The 18,180-nt window shown below is 35.8% G+C and overlaps 1 protein-coding gene across 1 annotated transcript; it reads right to left on the bottom strand.

Moving 5' to 3' along the window:
- Positions 1–15,631: 15,631 nt before the first annotated feature.
- On the bottom strand, positions 15,632–17,843 carry LOC128032560 (uncharacterized). Its single transcript, XM_052621173.1, has 3 exons — positions 17,715–17,843; positions 17,376–17,612; positions 15,632–16,453 (listed from the first exon to the last, which is right to left on the bottom strand). The coding sequence occupies exons 1-3, from the start codon at positions 17,841–17,843 to the stop codon at positions 15,632–15,634; spliced, it is 1,188 nt and encodes a 395-aa protein (XP_052477133.1).
- Between the last annotated feature and the right edge of the window lie 337 nt (positions 17,844–18,180).

The raw sequence follows: 18,180 nt of genomic DNA, 5'->3' as shown, positions 1-18,180 counted from the left end.
GTATGAATCTGACAAGTATAAAGTGTGTAATAAGAAATTTGGAGTCATAGATATGACTAAATGAGCATGTCTGGAATTTGTAAAATGAGATGTATGTTAAGTTTTGTGCTGATGCATGAAAGGTCTGTTAAGTGAGTCTGTGTCTGTTCACCATGGTGGAGTATAAAGGGGTCCATTGGAACTTTAAACACAATCTATGAAAGGAAAGCCCATGGCCATGGCAACATATTGTTTAAGACCATAGCTGGTGGGCTATGGCATCATATGCAAAGAACTAAAGGAAGGTTATTGCTTAAAAGGGTTCTCTGCGTGACCTAAGACGATGTGTAACACCCCTAACCTGTCTCCGTTATCAGATTAAGGTTACGAGATGCTACGATGATTAACAAGTCTAATAATCAAACAAAATAGTTTAGAGTTCAATTTCATCATCATAAATCCATTATATGACAGTAAATGAGTTCAATAATATCTTAAAACAGTTCAAAAATCAAAATTAAATATCATAAATCATTATCCAGTTATTAATCACAACATATATGCGAAAATGAAAGTTAAATTGTGCCTACGGGACGTTAAAATTAATTTGGAAACAAATAGGGATTAATCTAAAACAAAACCAAAAATATGGGAAAAACTAAAATGTATGGCCTCAAACATGGACGTGTGGCTATTCCACATGCCCATGTCCTTAAACCTATACAATTTAAAAGAGGGTCACACTATCATGTCTCCAGACTGTGTAACAAACTGAACCCGTGTGAAGAAAATCCTGCACCTAAAAATCAATAAGACACATGGATATGTAGGGAGGCCGTATGTGGCACACGACTGTGTGATAGACCATGTCTTAGGTCGTGTGTACCTAAAATGACTTCAAAATCAAGTTATTTCAACATACATATCTTAGGTTCCAAACCATACCATTTCCATCCAATTATACCTATTATAAACTGATTGGTTGTTTATCGTCACAGCAATAATGTGCAAGCGTACACTGCTGATTTAAGTATAGTAGACAGATGTAAGCCTGCCGAATATTGATCCTATAGGGATGACTGTTTTCTGTCTATTAATGTCAGTACAACAACTAGATAGAAACGAGATAAATTGTGAGGATAGTTGTCGATGCAATAACTTAAAAAAATAAAATAAAATATGATAATGATAAACTGGGATCCCCAACATAAATCTTCAGCAGAATACTAAGTGTTCACAAGGTATAAAAGGACAGGTGATTATCGGGGCAATAAAATTCAATGTATAACTTAAACATGCACATTAACCCCACCTGCCGATGATGGCAACATGGAACTATTAAGGACAAGTGGACTAAATTCCTCTAATCCTCACTCAACTTCCATTGAAATGCTTGTTGGATCGAAATGTCACTGCACTTCTCAGTGTCAGTGACTGCAATAACACTTTCGTATTAAAAAACATTCAAACCCCAAGATTATATAATAAAATCAAGATTGAATAAGATAACATTTAACCAAGAATTCATGTGTAGTTCCATACAAACAGAAAATAGAGAGTAATTACCAGCATTTAGAAAGAAATAAGAAAGAATCGAGTGGAGAATACTATTCCTAGAAAACTCGACTAAATCTCTCTATTCGCTCTTGTCTCGCACTTAGGTTTCCTTGTCAAAAGCTAGTACGCATCTGGTTTTCATGTTGGCTCACCCGTGAGAGGCTTAAGCTACCATGACCGCAAGCTTCAAGGTAGGGTGAAAAAGATGATGATCCGGAAAAAAGCCCCCTTTTCTTCTTACGTCCACCTTTTATGTCCTCCTCCAATAGTATAGGTGTCCTTTCCTTAGAATTATTCTGTCCTTGTACGTATAGGTTGGTTATACCAGACTGGATAGCTCATGCAATTTTAGTTCTTATCTAGAGAGCTATCAGGAGCGGCGACAATTCTGGACGCAATCTGGAATTAACTCATGCAGCGACATTAATGCAATAAGATAGCAAAATTAAGGATAAAATAGGCTAGGATTCAATGAGTTATAAAATGCAATTTACTAAACTAAAAATGCTCAAATATATGTTAAGGATAACTAATGGGAACAATTTAACCAATAAGTAAGAGGAAAAATTAATGTTCTTTCTAGTGCTATCACACCCCAAACTTGAGTTTTTACATGTCCTCAAGTAAAATAGAAACTAGCAAGGCAATTTTTTTTACTAAGGCAAATGATCATTCTAGCAACTTGAACCCTCTAAATTCCCAATGAATGAATCACATTCAAATGAAAGAATATTACATCGACAATTCATAAGCATGAATAAATAAGGTTGCAACTTCATCAATGATAGCATCATACTTCAAACCTTAGGTTCTATCTACCAATACAACATTTACTGTACAATACTAAGTATTTATATATTATATATATACATTTTTTTCAAAATAAGGGATATCGTTGCATTACTGTACCCTTGTCCCTGAAAAGTAACGATGGAGTGCAACAAACCCCCAAGGAGTACGTAATTGTGGCGACACACACTCATACAACGACAGCCTTTGGCTAGATTGATTTTTCTAATGCTTGTATTAGAGTGTTCCCTCTTTAGCATTTCATACTACACCCACTTTGGAGTGTCTCTAATTTATAACTATCTATACATATATAAGCAACTGTAAAAAATAGATTTATTCAAGATTTAAGGAATGATAGCAGTCATCCATTGCTAATGCAACCTAATTCATTCATCAAAGAATTGAAGTTACAACCTTTTTTCAAATTTATCCAACTCATTCATTGATAATTTACATGATTCAAGAATTAATCATCGAATGTAACAAAAATTTTCGAATAATTTTCATTAACTATAATTAAACCTTGCATGCTTCATTTTCGAAAAAAAATATATTTTGAAATGTGGGTGCATTTCCAAGCCCTATGTGCATTCCCCCAAACTTAAAGTTTGCATTGTCCCCAATGCACTAACATGAAAATGAAATGACAATAAAAATAATGCAATGACGATGTATACTTATCAAAATAAAACTTATAGCTACATGTAATGCATGAATACTACAACTAAAGCTTAAAATAAACTAACTCAGTTATCCTTAGCCGTCGATATGACTGCACGATGTTTCTTTCTCCTCCTTTTCTTCTCCTTCTTCTTTCATTTTTTATCCTTAGAGCGTTTCCTCTTCTTTTTTGTGGGCTTTGCACGGTCCTCGGATTGCTCCTCAGTTCTCGACTCTACCCTGGCATCATTGGCTGCTTCCTGTGTAGGAGAGGTCATCTGGAGTGGTATAGTGTAGACCACTATTGCCACTGAATTGCATTGCTCCTCACTGGTTACCCCAGCAACTTTTGTCGGTCTCACTCTAGCTCACTCCAAATTATCAATATTTGCACCTACAGACTCGGGTGTGGTGACAATTTTCACAATATAATCTTCTTCTTCTTTTTTTCTCATTTTCAACAACTTCTTCTTCTTCAGCAACAACTTCCTCATCTGTAGCAGCAACTTCCTTCTCAACAACAGTGTCCTTTTGATTAGAAAAAATACCATCCTCGAAAGAGCTATCAATCTTTCGCAGACACTCTTTAATGTCCTTTGATTCCTCTTCTTTCTCATTATCATAGACCTGCACAATGGGTGGGGATGCCACCGATCTGTCTCAGTCTTTTAAGTTATCATCTGTGGAAACACTGGGAATTCTGGTAGTGGGGATGGGCTCAGTTGGCTTAATGTGGCTACAATAGAATTGTTCTAGGCTTTGGTATAAGCATAAAAAAATTTAGGATTTCTCCATATCCTCTAAAATAGCGACAAGCCTAATCTGCCTATTATTGATAGAATTGACCATTTTTTCGACATCCTTCAGTTTGCGCCGTAATGATGTCTCTGTATTCATGTTTGTTCCTTTGTTGTCAGCTTTGGATTTGCCCTTCCTTGTCTTGCTGGTTTTTGCCTCCTTCAGTATCGGTGTGTCCTTGCCACGAGTCATTCTCTCTACAGAGGCTTCATTAATTGAGCCTTTATTTTTCAGGACTTCCTTACCAGCACGGGGCACGATTCCTCTTTGTTGGCACAATAACATCACCAATGATGGGAAAACCAAGATTCCAGTTTTTCTTGCAGTGCAGTCAGCAATTTCTTGGTGAAATATTGTGCCTACATCAATTTTTTTGCTTTTAACGATGGAATGTATAAGACACATTCTGTCAAGGGTGACTGTGGTGCTGTGAGTAGAGGGCTTTAGCCTGTAGTTGATAAAATGAAACCAAATTTTGCCTTGCAGTGTCAGGAAGCGACGGTGCATCATATAATTCTTTTAATGGAAACCCGTCTACACTGCTCCCTCGACACATAAGTCTTTCACCAATAGGTTTCGTTTTTCATCTGTGATGTCATCAATGAACTTAGAGTGTTCATCGACGTCGACCTTGGTGTTGTACAACTCGTTGATTTTTTCACATCCCATGGCATTAAACCTTCTCGAACAAAAATGCACTTTAACTCATGATCTTAAATATTAGCATAAAACTCAGTACCAATGAAGGAGAATAGCTTCCAGGATGGGTGTAAAAAATGACCTCCATAAGAAGCATCATGATAATGCTTTAGGATTGAAAACATCTCTTCTTCTAGAACACAACGTCGAATGATGTTGTCATTGCATACCTTGAATAAATACGGCTCGCTCCAATGACACTTCACTATGTCACGAAGAAATCTTTCTTTTTTTATGGCTAGTGACAACCAATGAGAGTTTTCCACACACTAGATAATTAACAAAATCCGCATACCAAGGAGTTGCATCTACAACAAATAACTTCTCATATGGGAATTCATTGACAATTTGAAGTATTTTTACATATTCCCTGCCAACTTCCAATCGAGACAGATGGTGTGCAACTTGATTCTCTGAACCCTTACGGTCTTTTATCTCGATGTTAAATTCTTGCAACAGTAATATCCAGTGGATTAGTCTTGGTTTGACATCTTTTTTCGTAAAGAGATATCTCAATGGAAAATGATCAGTGAATACATAACCTTTGTACCGACAAGATAGGAACGAAACTTGTCGAAAGCAAAGACTACAACCAACAATTCTCTCTCTATGGTGGTATAATTGAGTTAAGCCTTTGTAAGAGTTTTGGTAGCATAATAGATGGCGTGAAATATTTTTCCCTTTCGTTGTCCTTGAACCACACCCACAGCAAAGTCACTTACATCGCACATAACTTCAAAAGGTTGAGACCAATCTGGTGCAATGACAATGGGTGCATCACTAGCTTCTTTTTTAACTGAATAAAGGCATCTAAACATGCATTGTCAAAGAAGAATTTTTTATTCTGTTCTAGCAATGAGCATAAGGGCTTTGGAATTTTTGAAAAATCTCTAATAAACCTTTAGTAAAACCCCGCATATCCAAGAAAACAACGAATACTCCTCACATTTGTTGGTAGAGGTAATTTCTCAATACTTGAATGCCTTGACAAGAGATGCACTGTCCTAACACAATGCCTTCAGTTGCCATGAAATGACATTTTTCCCAATTTAGGACAAGATGTGTGTCCTTAAATCGCTTTAGTACTTTATCCAAATTGTCAAGCAATGATTAAAATCATTCCCATGGACTGAGAAATAATCCATAAACACCTCTAAAGAGTTTTCAATCATATTTGAGAATATTACCATCATGCACTGTTGAAATTTGGCTGGTGCGTTGCAAAGGCCGAAAGGTATAAGGCGAAAATAGAAAGTACCAAAGGGGCAGGTGAAGGTTGTTCTCTCCTGATCCTCCGATGCAATAACAATTTGATTGTATCCAAAATAGCCGTCTAAAATGCAATAATAGACATTTCCAGCAAGCCAATTTAGCATTTGGTTGATGGAAGAAAGTGGGAAGTGATCCTTCTTTGTGGCCGTATTCAATTTGCGATAATCCATACAAACTCGCTATCCCGTGGGAATGCGTGAAAGAATTAATCCGTCCTTATTATTGCGAACCATAGTAATGCCACTCTTTTTAGGTATGCATGGTACTGGACTTGCCCAATTGCTTTTAGAAATCAGGTAAATAATGCCAACATCAAGCCATTTTATGATTTCCTTCTTGACAACTTCCTTCATCTTTTCATTTAATCTTCTTTGCTGTTAAATAAATTGCTTGCCTTCATCTTCCAACTTGATCTTGTGCATGCAAAAAGAATGACTAATACCTTGAATATCGGTAATACTCTAAGCAATATCTCATTTATGTTGCTTGAGAATATGGACCAATTTCTCTTCTTGATTTACATCTAGTGTTGCGGAGACAATAACTGGGAGAGTATTATGATCACCTAGAAAGACATATTTAAGATGAGGAGGTAGTGGATTCAATTCTAGAGGAGGAGCTTCTTTAATAAATGGTTTGAAAATTGGGGTTGTTCTATTGGCTAGGTCTAAGGAATCAATTTTCCATCAATGTTAGAGTTCAAGATTATTAGCTTCAACCATGCTGTCACAATCTTCTAAGGATTCAATATTAGATGTCACTAGGTAATGAGCCTGGTGGTCAAGTATTCAGATTTGAAGCAAGTTGTCCTAATTGTGCTTCCGATGCTTGAATGAAAGATGAATTCTCTTGTACGATAGCTTCCATGTGAGTAATATGCTCCCGCATTAATGCTTCAAGAGTTTTTAATGCGTCAGAAGTAGAAGCTTGAGTGTACGGTTGCTATCGATATCCTTGAACATGTTGATTCGGTATTGAAGAGTGTTGTGGCTGTATCAGATTGTGATGTGGATTTGTCTAGCCTTGTTATGGATGCATCTGAGTGTGCTGATTGTAGTTTTGCTGTTCAAGATTAGGGTTGTTCTATTGGCTAGGTCTAAGGATTCAATTTTCCATCCATGCTTGAGTTCAAGATTATCAGCTTTAACCATGCTGTCACAATCCTCTAAGGATTCAGTATTAGATGTCACTACAAACTCTTCAGAAAGTACTGTGCTTTGGTCATTGCATTTTTCCTCAATTAGAGCATTTAGCACATCGACAATATGGCATTTTTATTTGTCCTTACATTGAATAGATTCAAAAAAACTGAAGGTGACTTACTTGTCATTAAGTCACATGGTTAGTTCACCTTTATAAACATGAACAAGAGTTCGGTCGGTGGCTAAAAATGGTCGTCCCAAGATATGGGAACCTCTTTGTCTGCCTCACAGTCTGGTATGATGAAATTAGCCGGGAAAATGAATTTATCCACACGAACTAAGACGTATTTTATTTTCCCTTCAGGTTGAGCCAAGGATCGATCGGCTAGTTGTAATGTCATTGCAGTAGATTTCATGTGACCAATTCCCAACATTTTGAAAGTAGATAGTGACATTAGGTTAATGCTAGCCCTCAAGTCGCTTAAAGCTTTGCCCAAATAGTGATTTCCAATTGAACATGGAATGGTAAAACTCCCAAGATCTTTCAATTTAGGGGGAAACTTGTTTGTCAAAACAACACTCAACCTTCTATGAGTGCAATAGTTTCAATATCAATAAGCTTCTTCTTCTTGGACAAGATGTCTTTCATAAATTTCCCATAACTCAGAATTTGTACCAGAGTGTCTACTAAAGGAATGTTGATCTGCAATTGCTTTAGTGTGTCTAGGAATTGTTGATACTGCTTGTCATCCTCATTCTTCTTGAATCTTTATGGGAAAGGTAAACGTAGAGATAAATCTGCTTGTTCCGACATCTTTGATTGCATCGAAAGTTTTGAAGGTCGTACATTAGGCATATGAGTGACAATTCACGGAACTTCTTTGTCTAATGCATTGACAAACTCTTCAAATTCAACCTTCTCACTAGTGATCACTCCATTCATATCTTAAGGCACTATAGTAGAGCTGATAAAGGATTCGCCAATTTGTTTACCACTCCTAAGAGTGACAGCCTTACAATGTTCTTTCCCTTCGGACTAGGATTTTCTATGTCACTAGGTGATGAGCTTGGCGGTCGTGTATTTAGATTTGAAGCAAGTTGTCTTAAATGTGATTCGATTGCTCGAATGGAAGATCAATTCCCTTGTATGATAGATTTCGTGTGAGTAATATGCTCCATCATTAACGCCTTAAGAGTTTCTAACGGGTCAGAATTAAAAGCTTGAGTGTACAGTTGCTGTCGAGGTCTTTAAACATGCTGATTTGGTATTGAAGAGTGTTGTGGCTGCATCAGATTGTGGTGTGGATGTGTTTGGCCTTGTTGTGGATGCATCTGAGTGTGCTGATTGTAGTTTTGCTGTTGTTGATTGTAATTCCCTTGTCTAGGGTTATAATTGCCCTGAGTAGATGTATTCCCATATTTGATTGTCACAACATTTTTCCAACATTCTGAGTTCCCTAAAACTATTGGTTACGTGAAGAGTTGTTGTAAGAGTTACCATAAAATTATTGTGGATGTTACTAATATAATAGGCATTCACTGCATGTCACTACAAATTTCACAACAAAAAGTAGGAACATCAACTTGTTGAGCGACTTGTATCAGTGCAACGTCACTAGTCCCTCCCATATATTTTATCATTTTTGTGAGAGAAGAAACTTGAGCACTAGTGCGGTTATTGCATCCAATTCAATAACTCCTGGTGTAGTTTTTTCCTTGTGCAGCTCTGGAGATAGGGTATTGATAATCATTCTGAGTAATTCTCAAGAATTCTCAAAATATCATTATAAGTACAATCCAGTAGAGCTCCATTGGCTAAAGCGTCAACAAGATTCCTTGTTTGTGAATTTAGCCCATTATAAAAAATCCCAACTTGTGTTTCTGGTTAAATGACGTGCATAAGACAACATCGAAGTAAAGATTTATAATGTTCCCATGTGGTGTGAAGATTTTCATCATCTAACTGATGATAAGCTGTAATATCATTTCGAAGACGAGCATTCATTGTCGGCAGGTTAAATCGTAAAACAAACTGTGTTGCTAGTACATCCCAAGAAGTAATTGATCCGGCAGGTAGTCCAAAAAACCAAGTACTGGCTCTTCCCTGTAAGGAATAAGGAAATAATTGCATCTTCAAGGTATCATCAGGAATGCCTTGTTGACTAAAGGAAGCACGAATCAATAAAAAGGATTTAAGATGTTCTCTCGCATCTTCATGTGGCAGTCCAGCATATTGTCCATTAGAATTCAACATTTGAAACATTACTGGCTTGAGTTAAAAATTCCCAGCTTGGATTGCTGGCCTAACAACTCCTGGTTGTAAATCATCCAAGACAAGTACTACAAAATCTCGTATAGTCTTATTTTGTATACGAGCATCTTATGGCAACAATAGGTTATTAACATTTTGCTATTGCATCGAGGGTATGGCTGCATTGTTCCTTGGTAGAGACATATTTCTTTATTCTCGAAGTCTATTTCGAATAGTCCTTTCAATTTTTGGATCAAAATCGGGGAGGAAATTTGACTTACTTCAGGTCATAAAACACCTAAATTGAAGTTAAAGAAATAGCAACCAAGAAAAACCAGTTAGAGAATACTAAATATTATATAAGGAAATAAAGTGCAAAAACACACAAAAATAAACATCAAACAAGCGCCATCCTTGGTAACGCCGCCAAAAACTTGATCGGTTGTTTAACGTCACAAAAATAATGTGTAAGCCTACACTGTCAATGCAAGTATAGTAGACAGATGAGAGTCTGTCGGATATCGATCCCATAAGGACGGTTGTCTTTTGTCTATTAATGCCAGTGCAAAAACTAGATAGAAATAAGATAAATTGTGAGGATAGTTATCGATGCAATAACTTAAAAACAATAAAATAAAATATGATAATGATAAAATGGGATCCCCAACATGAATCTTCAGTAGAATACTAAGTGTTCACAAGGTATAAAATGATAGGTGATTGTCGAGGCAATAAAATTTAATGTATATCTTACCAAGCGTCACTCCTCTATTTAATCTGAGACTTAAACATGCACATTAGCTCCACCTTTTGATGATAGAAACATGGCACTATTAAGAAGAAGTGGACTAAATTCCTCTAATCCTCACTCAACTTCCGTTGAAATGCTTGTTGGATCAAACTGTCACTGCATTTCCTAGTGTTAGTGACTGCAATAACACTTCCGTGTTAAAAAAATTCAAACTCCAAAATTAAACAATAAAAGCAAGATTGAATAAGATAAAATTTAACCAAGAATTTATGTGTACTTCCATACAAACAGAAAATAGAGAGTAATCATAAGCATTTAGAAAAAAAATAAGAAAGAATCGAGTGGAGAATACTATTCCTAGACAACTCGACTGAATCTCTCTATTCCTTCTTCTCTCACACTTAGGTCTCCTCATTAGAAGCTAGTTTGTATTTGGTTTTCATGTTGGCTCACCCGTGAGAGGCTTAAGCTGCCATGGCCGCAAGCTTCAAGGTAGGATGAAGAAGATGATGATCTAGAAAAAGCCTTTTGGACAACTGTCAGGTGCAACGACAATTCTAGACGTAATTTGGAATTAACTCATGCAACGACATTAATGCAATAAGATGAAAAAATTATGGATAAAATAGGCTAGGACTCACCGAGTTATAAAATGCAATTTACTAAACTGAAAATGCTAAAATATATGTTAAGGATAGCTAAATGGGAACAATTTAACCAATAAGTAAGGGAAAAAACCTATATTCTTTCTAGTGCTATAATAAACACATCAAAACATGCCAAAGTTATGCCAATTCACATTCAACCTAAGTTTCTAATCAATGTACCCTCATTGGTACCACAATTTAAACATTTAAAATCCAATTCACATACATCATTTCGTAAATCACAAAACATATATATATCAAACATTTCATAATCGTAAACCACAATCAAAACCAAACTTGCAAAGGCATGAACCATACCACTTATATACATATGGTAAAAAAATCCAAAATAGCTAATAAACACAACCACAACATCACAAAGCAAAGCATGAACTAACATGTCTAATAATAAGTGAACTTAAACTCCTAGTACATGCCACTTATAACCTAAATCAAAATAATCACAATTTATACCGAGTCGTTGAACGAATAGTGTAAGCTCCGACTTGAACTTCCAACAGACATAAATTTTCGATGATCTAAAAGAAATCAAACACAAGGGATGTAAGCAAATAATTGCTTAGTAAGTTTGTATTAAACTTAAACTTTAACTTTAACTTAACGTAAAGTTTGTAACTTAAACAATTTGCAATTAAATTCATAAGCAATGTCATGAGTTCATTATTAACCTATACGTATCACAAGTTGTCGCGTGTGAAATGATATGTGAATTGTGCAAGGATACATGTTGATTTAAGTAATAAAGTGATAAGTGAGATAGTCTCCACATGGATCGGTTAGGTATAAAATGACCAAGTTATTATACTAAATTATGATTAATGTTATGACAAAAATAATGATAAGAATACCGTGGTAATTTGAAGGAATGTGATGTGTGCAATGTGTAACTAATAAATGATGGAAAATGCTATGACAAGACAAGAGTCAAAATGCAATGGCAATTACGACAATAATTCATTGAATAACATGCGAAGAAATAAATAAACAACTAAGAATGCTATGGAAAAGATACAACGGAAAGGGATAAAGGGTCTACGATATTGATTTAGAAGGTTGGGATTACTAAGAATCTGCCATTACTTTCAATAATGCCTCAGCAAAATCGTACTCAATCTATTACTTAAAAAAGACCTAAAATAGTCTGCTTCTTTCGAGAGAAAGATCTCAAGTTACCTAGCCTGTGTCTATACGCCTTAGAACAGTACCCTGTACTGTTTTGACTTCTTTCCATATGAACGATGCTCTATGTCTAGAGTCTACTACAAGTATTGGTCGAGTACTTGATCATATCAGTAAATTTTAGTCCAGTTAATCCAAACTTTTCAGAAGTAGATTAGTTTATGGGCATGCTACACAGTCATCTATGTCTAGGGATTGCACGCATACAATTTAGAAATAAAAATAATTGAATGAAATAGTAAATTAATTCAGATCTATGCTTCAACCATTAAAGAAAATAAAGGTTTCATCATGTAATCCAACCCTATGAGATTTAGCTCATGAGTTGGAAAGTAAAATTCAAAACCAGAATATCGTCCAACATCATTTCAATCAAATCAATTCACAGAGGAACAAAGTAAGAAATATAGAACTTTGGAAATACAGCTTTCGCTTGTCCAATTCAGACTCCAACGGCATAATGTCATGTGGTGGCCGAGAGGGACTGCCTTCGTCTTTCTCTTTTCGTCTCTATTCAGTCGTTACCCTCTATTTTTGCCTTTGGATCTCTACACCCTTTAGGGTTTCCTCCTTTGGCTTTTTATAAGCTTTTTCCCCAGGGTACATCCAACAGCCCATGATAACTTCTCCTCTTTTTAGGCAGATTTTTCTTGCACAAGTAGAGTTGGGCTAAGACTGTTATGCATTGAGTGTTTATTCGGTCTTCCTAGAATTTCCACGACATTCGTGTTGGCAAACTACCCAACCTTTTGCCACGAAAAACCTTCATTCCATTATTTCTTCCTCCCCATCCTGCACTTGCCAAATACTACCCAACAAATGCTTCCCACAAACAAGTAAAAGTAACATATAATAACATTTAAGCACAGTCCAATCTTCTTAATCTAATGCAAAGAAAATTACAAATGCAATGTGTAACAACCCATTTTTAGTGAATTCAAAACAGTGGTTTTGGGGCCAAAATTTGAAAATTAAATTATTATTTTATTATTATTTTAATGTTTATGTGATGTCAGTAAGGTCGTATTAAAATTTCATTAAGAAATTTTTACGTTTGTATGCTTAATTAAGTGAAAAGGAAATCATAAAAAGAACAAAAGCAGAGTTCTTTTAGTAAAAAAGGGTTAAATGGCTATGAAATTTTTAAGTGAAAGGACTTAGATGGTAATTAGGCCATTAGAGTGATAGTGGATATTCATGGATTTGATTTTTTTTGAAATTATGAATGTTTTTAAGGGAGAAAAAGGTAATTGAGTAATTAAGTTAAATGTTAAGTAAATTAAAGACAAAAGATATCATATTCTCTGTTCCAAAAACCTAAAAGAACTGATTTTTCATTGTTAAGAGGAGGGAGGTTTTGGCTATGGAAAATTATTCATGCAAGGTAGGTTTTCAATCCCGTTTTTATTGATTTTTATGTTTTCGGGATCGTTGTAACTTAATTTAGCTAGCCTGGGATCAATTTGTAAAATTTTTAAATATTTAGGGGTTTTACATGAATGTTCTTGCATGATTCTTGATTTTTAATGGTAGATTATGAGTCCTTGTTGATAAATAAACAAGTTTTGTAAAGTGATTTTTGATGAAAATAACATTTAGGGACTTATTTGTAAAAATGATAAAAGTTCATGGTAGATTTATAAAATGGTGGTTTGTATGGATTGATTTAGGTCCATAGAGAATTTAGCTAGCATGAAAAGAGGGTTAAACTGTTTAAATTTTGATTTATGAGCTTAAAGACTAAATAGTGAAAAGTCAAAATGTTAGGGGTAAAATAGAATTTTGAAAAAAATATGAAATATGGTCTGAATTGAATAATAGAAGTATTAAATGGATTGAATTTATCAATTTAGATCAAGATAGACAACATATGGAAATAGATCGAGGAAAACCTAAAGCCTCGGATTAGTGGTGTTGTGAGTAGGAGGCTTTAGCATGCAGTTGACAAAATGAAACCAAATTTTGCCTTGCAGCGTCAGGAAGCGATGGTGCATCGTATAATTATTTTGATGGGAACTCATCCACACTGATCCCTCGACACGCAAGTCTTTCACCAACATGTCTCGTTTTTCATCTGTAATGTCATCAATGTATTCGGAGTGTTCGTCGACTTTGACCTTGGTGTTGTACAGTTCGTTGATTTTTTCAGCGTCCTATGGTATTAAGCGTTCTCGAACAAAAATGAATTCTAACTCACGATCATATAAGTTAGCATAAAACTCACGTACCAGTGAAGGTGAGTAACTTCTAGGATGGGTGCAAAAAGTTTCCCACTTTAACTTCGAGATGGTTTTGTAGACTTGCTTACCTAAGTCTTCTTGTGTGGTGAAAGGGAAATGCCCTACTCGTGATGGAAGTTTCGCTTCAGTATGTTTTCATGAAATCATTCCTTTGCCACTTTATTCAAAAATATTACTGGTTCTTTTGTCTACACTAGCCTGGGGGAATCTGATTCGTGAATTGTTGTAGTGGAAGACGCATGTTCTCTAGCAGATTTGGTGGCTTTCTTGACTGAGCCTCTTTTTTTGGCCATCTTTTGTTGAGGGAGAACAATTTAAAGTTAAAAAGATATGATCTTGAGAAGAGAAAAGAAATAAAAATGGTTGCTTGAATGCGTTACAGTCGGTACAGTGAGAGAGGGTTTATAGTGAGTGAAAGAGGAAGATGGAGAGGCGTGTTGTTTTGTGGAGGGCTATAAGGCTGGTGGGACTAGTTGTGTCCAATAGAAATTGTGTCCAGTCAAAAGGATCGAAAGGCTGAGTGATTTTTGATCTAATGGTAGTAAAGCATTACGAAATGCGTTGATAGCAAAATTTCAATGCATTGACAATGGTACCTAATTATACTGCAAAAAGGAAGGAAAATAAACTTCAACAAAACATAAATAAAATAAAATAAAATCATGAAATAATAATTAAAAATTAAAACTTTTCAACTAATTTAATGGTCTTTGCCTATTTTTGATCACTATTGCCAAAATAGTGTTTCAGCCTTGTCCATTTATTTTGAACTGGTGTCCATCATGTAAATATCAATTTGTGACTGCACCATGAGGAAATACGTCGACAACTTCAAAAAGTCCAGACCAATGTGAACGCAATTTATCTTGGTGCAATTTCAGTCAAGAATTGAATAATAAAGCCTATTGACCCGCAATAAATTATGCCTTTAAAATAATCCTTTCATGCCATTGTTTGGTCTTTTCCTTGTAAATTGCAGCACTTTCGTAAGCATTTCTCCTAATCTCATCTAGTCCAGTGATATCCAACAGCCTTTTCTTTCCAGTCGCTTTATAGTCCATGTTCACTTGCTTAATTGCCCACATTGCTTTGTGTTCCAGTTCAACTGGCAAGTGACATGCTTTCCAAAAAACCAATTGATACATTAACATCCCTAATGGAGTATTGTATGTTTTCGACAATGCCCATAAAGTGTCATCCAATCAGAAAGACCAATCTTTCCTCGAAGGGTTTACAACCTTCTCAAGAATGTTCTTAATTTGTCGATTCGAAATTTCGACTTGTCCATTGGTTTGCAGATGATAGGTAGTAGCCATTCTATGATTAACTCCATACCTCTTCAGTGTGGTTGCCACTTGGTTGCAATCAAAGTGTGTACCCTGATCACTAATCAATGCCTTTGGTGTGCCAAAATGGGTGATTATATGCTTGTGAAAAAATTTTAGCACTGTCTTTGCATCATCCATTGGGACTGCAACAGCTTCAACCCACTTCGAGACTTAGTCAGCAGCTGCTAATATATAAAGATTTCCAAATTAACTTGGAAACAGTCCCATGAAATCCATACCCCAAACATCGAATAATTTAACCTCCATAATTGGCTACTGCAACATTTCATTGCATCGGGATATAGAACTGGTGCGCTAACACCTATCGCATTGATTCACAAAATTGTGAGCGTCTTTGAATAATGTTGGCCAATAGAATCTTGATTGGAGAACTTTATCCGCAGTTCTCAGACCACTAAAATTACCTCCATAAGGAGCATCATGACAATGCTTCAGGATTGAAAGCATCTCCTCTTCCAGAACACAACGTCGAATGATGTTGTCATCGTATACCTTGAATAAATACAGCTCATTCCAATGATGCTTCGCTATGTCATGAAGAAATCTTTTTTTATGGCCTGTGACACCCAATGGGAGTTTTCCACACACTAGATAATTAACAAAATCCGCATACCAAGGAGTTGCATCTATAGTAAATAACTTCTCATCTAGGAATGTGTCAACAATTTGAAGTATGTTTCCGTCTTCACTGCCAACTTCCAATCGAGACAGATGGTTTGCAATTTGATTCTCTGAACCCTTACGGTGTTTTATCTCGATATCAAATTCTTGTAGTAGTAATATGAAATGTATCAGTCTTGGTTTGACATCCTTTTTCGCAAAGAGATATCTCAAGGCCGAGTGATCAGTGAATACAGTAACCTTTGCACCGACAAGATAAGAATGAAAGTTGTCAAAATCAAAGACTACAGCCAAAAATTCTTTCTCTGTGGTGGTATAATTGAATTGAGCCTCTGTAAGATTTTTGCTAGCATAATAGATGGCATAAAATATTTTTCCTTTTCTTTGTCCTAGATCCTCACCCACAGCAAAGTCGCTTGCGTCACACATAACTTTAAAAGGTTGAGACCAATCTGGTGCAATGAAAATGGGTGCATTCACTAGCTTCTTTTTTAACTGAATAAAGGCATCCAAACATGCATTGTCAAAGAAGAATTTTCAATTTTGTTCCAGCAATGAGCATAAGGGCTTTGCAATTTTCGAAAAATCTCTATTAAACCTTTAATAAAACCTTGCATGTCTAAGAAAACTATGAATACCCGTCGCGTTTATTGGTGGAGGTGATTTCTCAATGATTTCCACCTTAGCTTTGTCTACTTGAATGCCTTAACTAGAGATGCGGTGTCCTAACACAATGCCTTCAGTTTCCATGAAATAACATTTTTCCTAATTTAAGACACGATGTGTGTCCTCACATCGCTTCAGTACTTTATTTAATTTGTCAGCGCAATGTTCAAAATCATTCCCATAGATTGAGAAATCATCCATAAAAATCTCTAAAGAGTCTTCGATCATATCTGAGAATATTGCCATATTGCATTGAAATGTGGTTGGTGCATTGCAAAGAATGAAAGGCATATGAAAAAAAGAAAAAGTAGCAAAGGGGCAGGTGAAGGTTATTTTTTCTTGATCCTTCGGTGCAATAGCAATTCGATTGTACCCAGAATAGCCGTCTAAAAAGCAATAATAGGCCTTTACAACAAGCCGATCTAGCATTTGGTCAATGAAAGGAAGCGGGAAGTGATCCTTCTTTATGGCCCCATTCAAACAAACTTGCCATCCCGTGGAAATGCGTGTAAGAATTAATTCATCATTATCTTTACGAACCACAGTGATGCCACTTTTTTTGGGTACGAATTGCACTGGACTTACTCAATTGCTATCAGAAATTGGGTAAATAATTCCAGCATCAAGCTATTTTATGATTTCCTTCTTGACAACTTCCTTCATCTTTTCATTTAATCTTCTTTTTGTTCAATCGATTGCTTGCCTTCATTTTCCAACTTGATCTTGTACATGAAAAAAGAAGGACTAATACCTTGAATATCGGCAATACTCCAAGCAATAGCTTGTTTATGATGCTTGAGGATATGGACCAATTTCTCTTCTTGAGTTCATCTAGTGTTGTAGAGACAGTAACTGAGAGAGTATTGTGATCACCTAGAAAGACATATTTAATATGAGGAGGTAGTGGTTTCAATTTCAGAGTAGGAGTTTCTTCAATAGATGGTTTGGAAATTGAGGTTGTTCTGTTGGCTAGGTTTAAGGATTCAATCTACCATTCATGCTTGAGTTCAAGATTATTAGCTTTAACCATGCTGTCACAATTGTCTAAGGATTCAGCATCAGATGTCACTTCAAACTCTTAAGAAAGTACTGTGCTTTTGTCATTGAATTCTTCCTCAATTTGATCATCTAGCACATCGACAGTATGGCATTCTTCTTTGTCCTTGCATTGAATAGATTCAAAAACACTAAAGGTGACTTGCTCATCATTAAGTTGCATGGTTAGTTCACCTTTATAAACATCAATAAAAGTTCGGTCGGTGGCTTAAAGTGGTCGTCCCAAGATGAGGTGAACCTCTTTGTTTGCCTCATAGTTAAGTATGATAAAATCAACCAAAAAACGAATCTATCCACATGAACTAAGATGTCTTTTATTTGCCCTTCAGGTTGAGCCAATGATCGATCGACTAGTTGTAATGTCACTGCAGTAGATTTCATGTGACCAATAATGATTGTCAATTGAACATGGGATGGTAAAGCTCCTAGGATCTTTTAATTTCGGGGCAACTTGTTTGTCAAAAAAGCACTACAGCCTTCTGTGAGTGCAATAGTTTCAA

The sequence above is a fragment of the Gossypium raimondii genome, chromosome 9 (assembly GCF_025698545.1).
Source record: "Gossypium raimondii isolate GPD5lz chromosome 9, ASM2569854v1, whole genome shotgun sequence".
In the NCBI taxonomy this organism is placed as follows: Eukaryota; Viridiplantae; Streptophyta; class Magnoliopsida; order Malvales; family Malvaceae; genus Gossypium; species Gossypium raimondii.
Note: the sequence above shows the minus strand (reverse complement) of the source record. Positions and strands in the feature narration are given on the sequence as shown.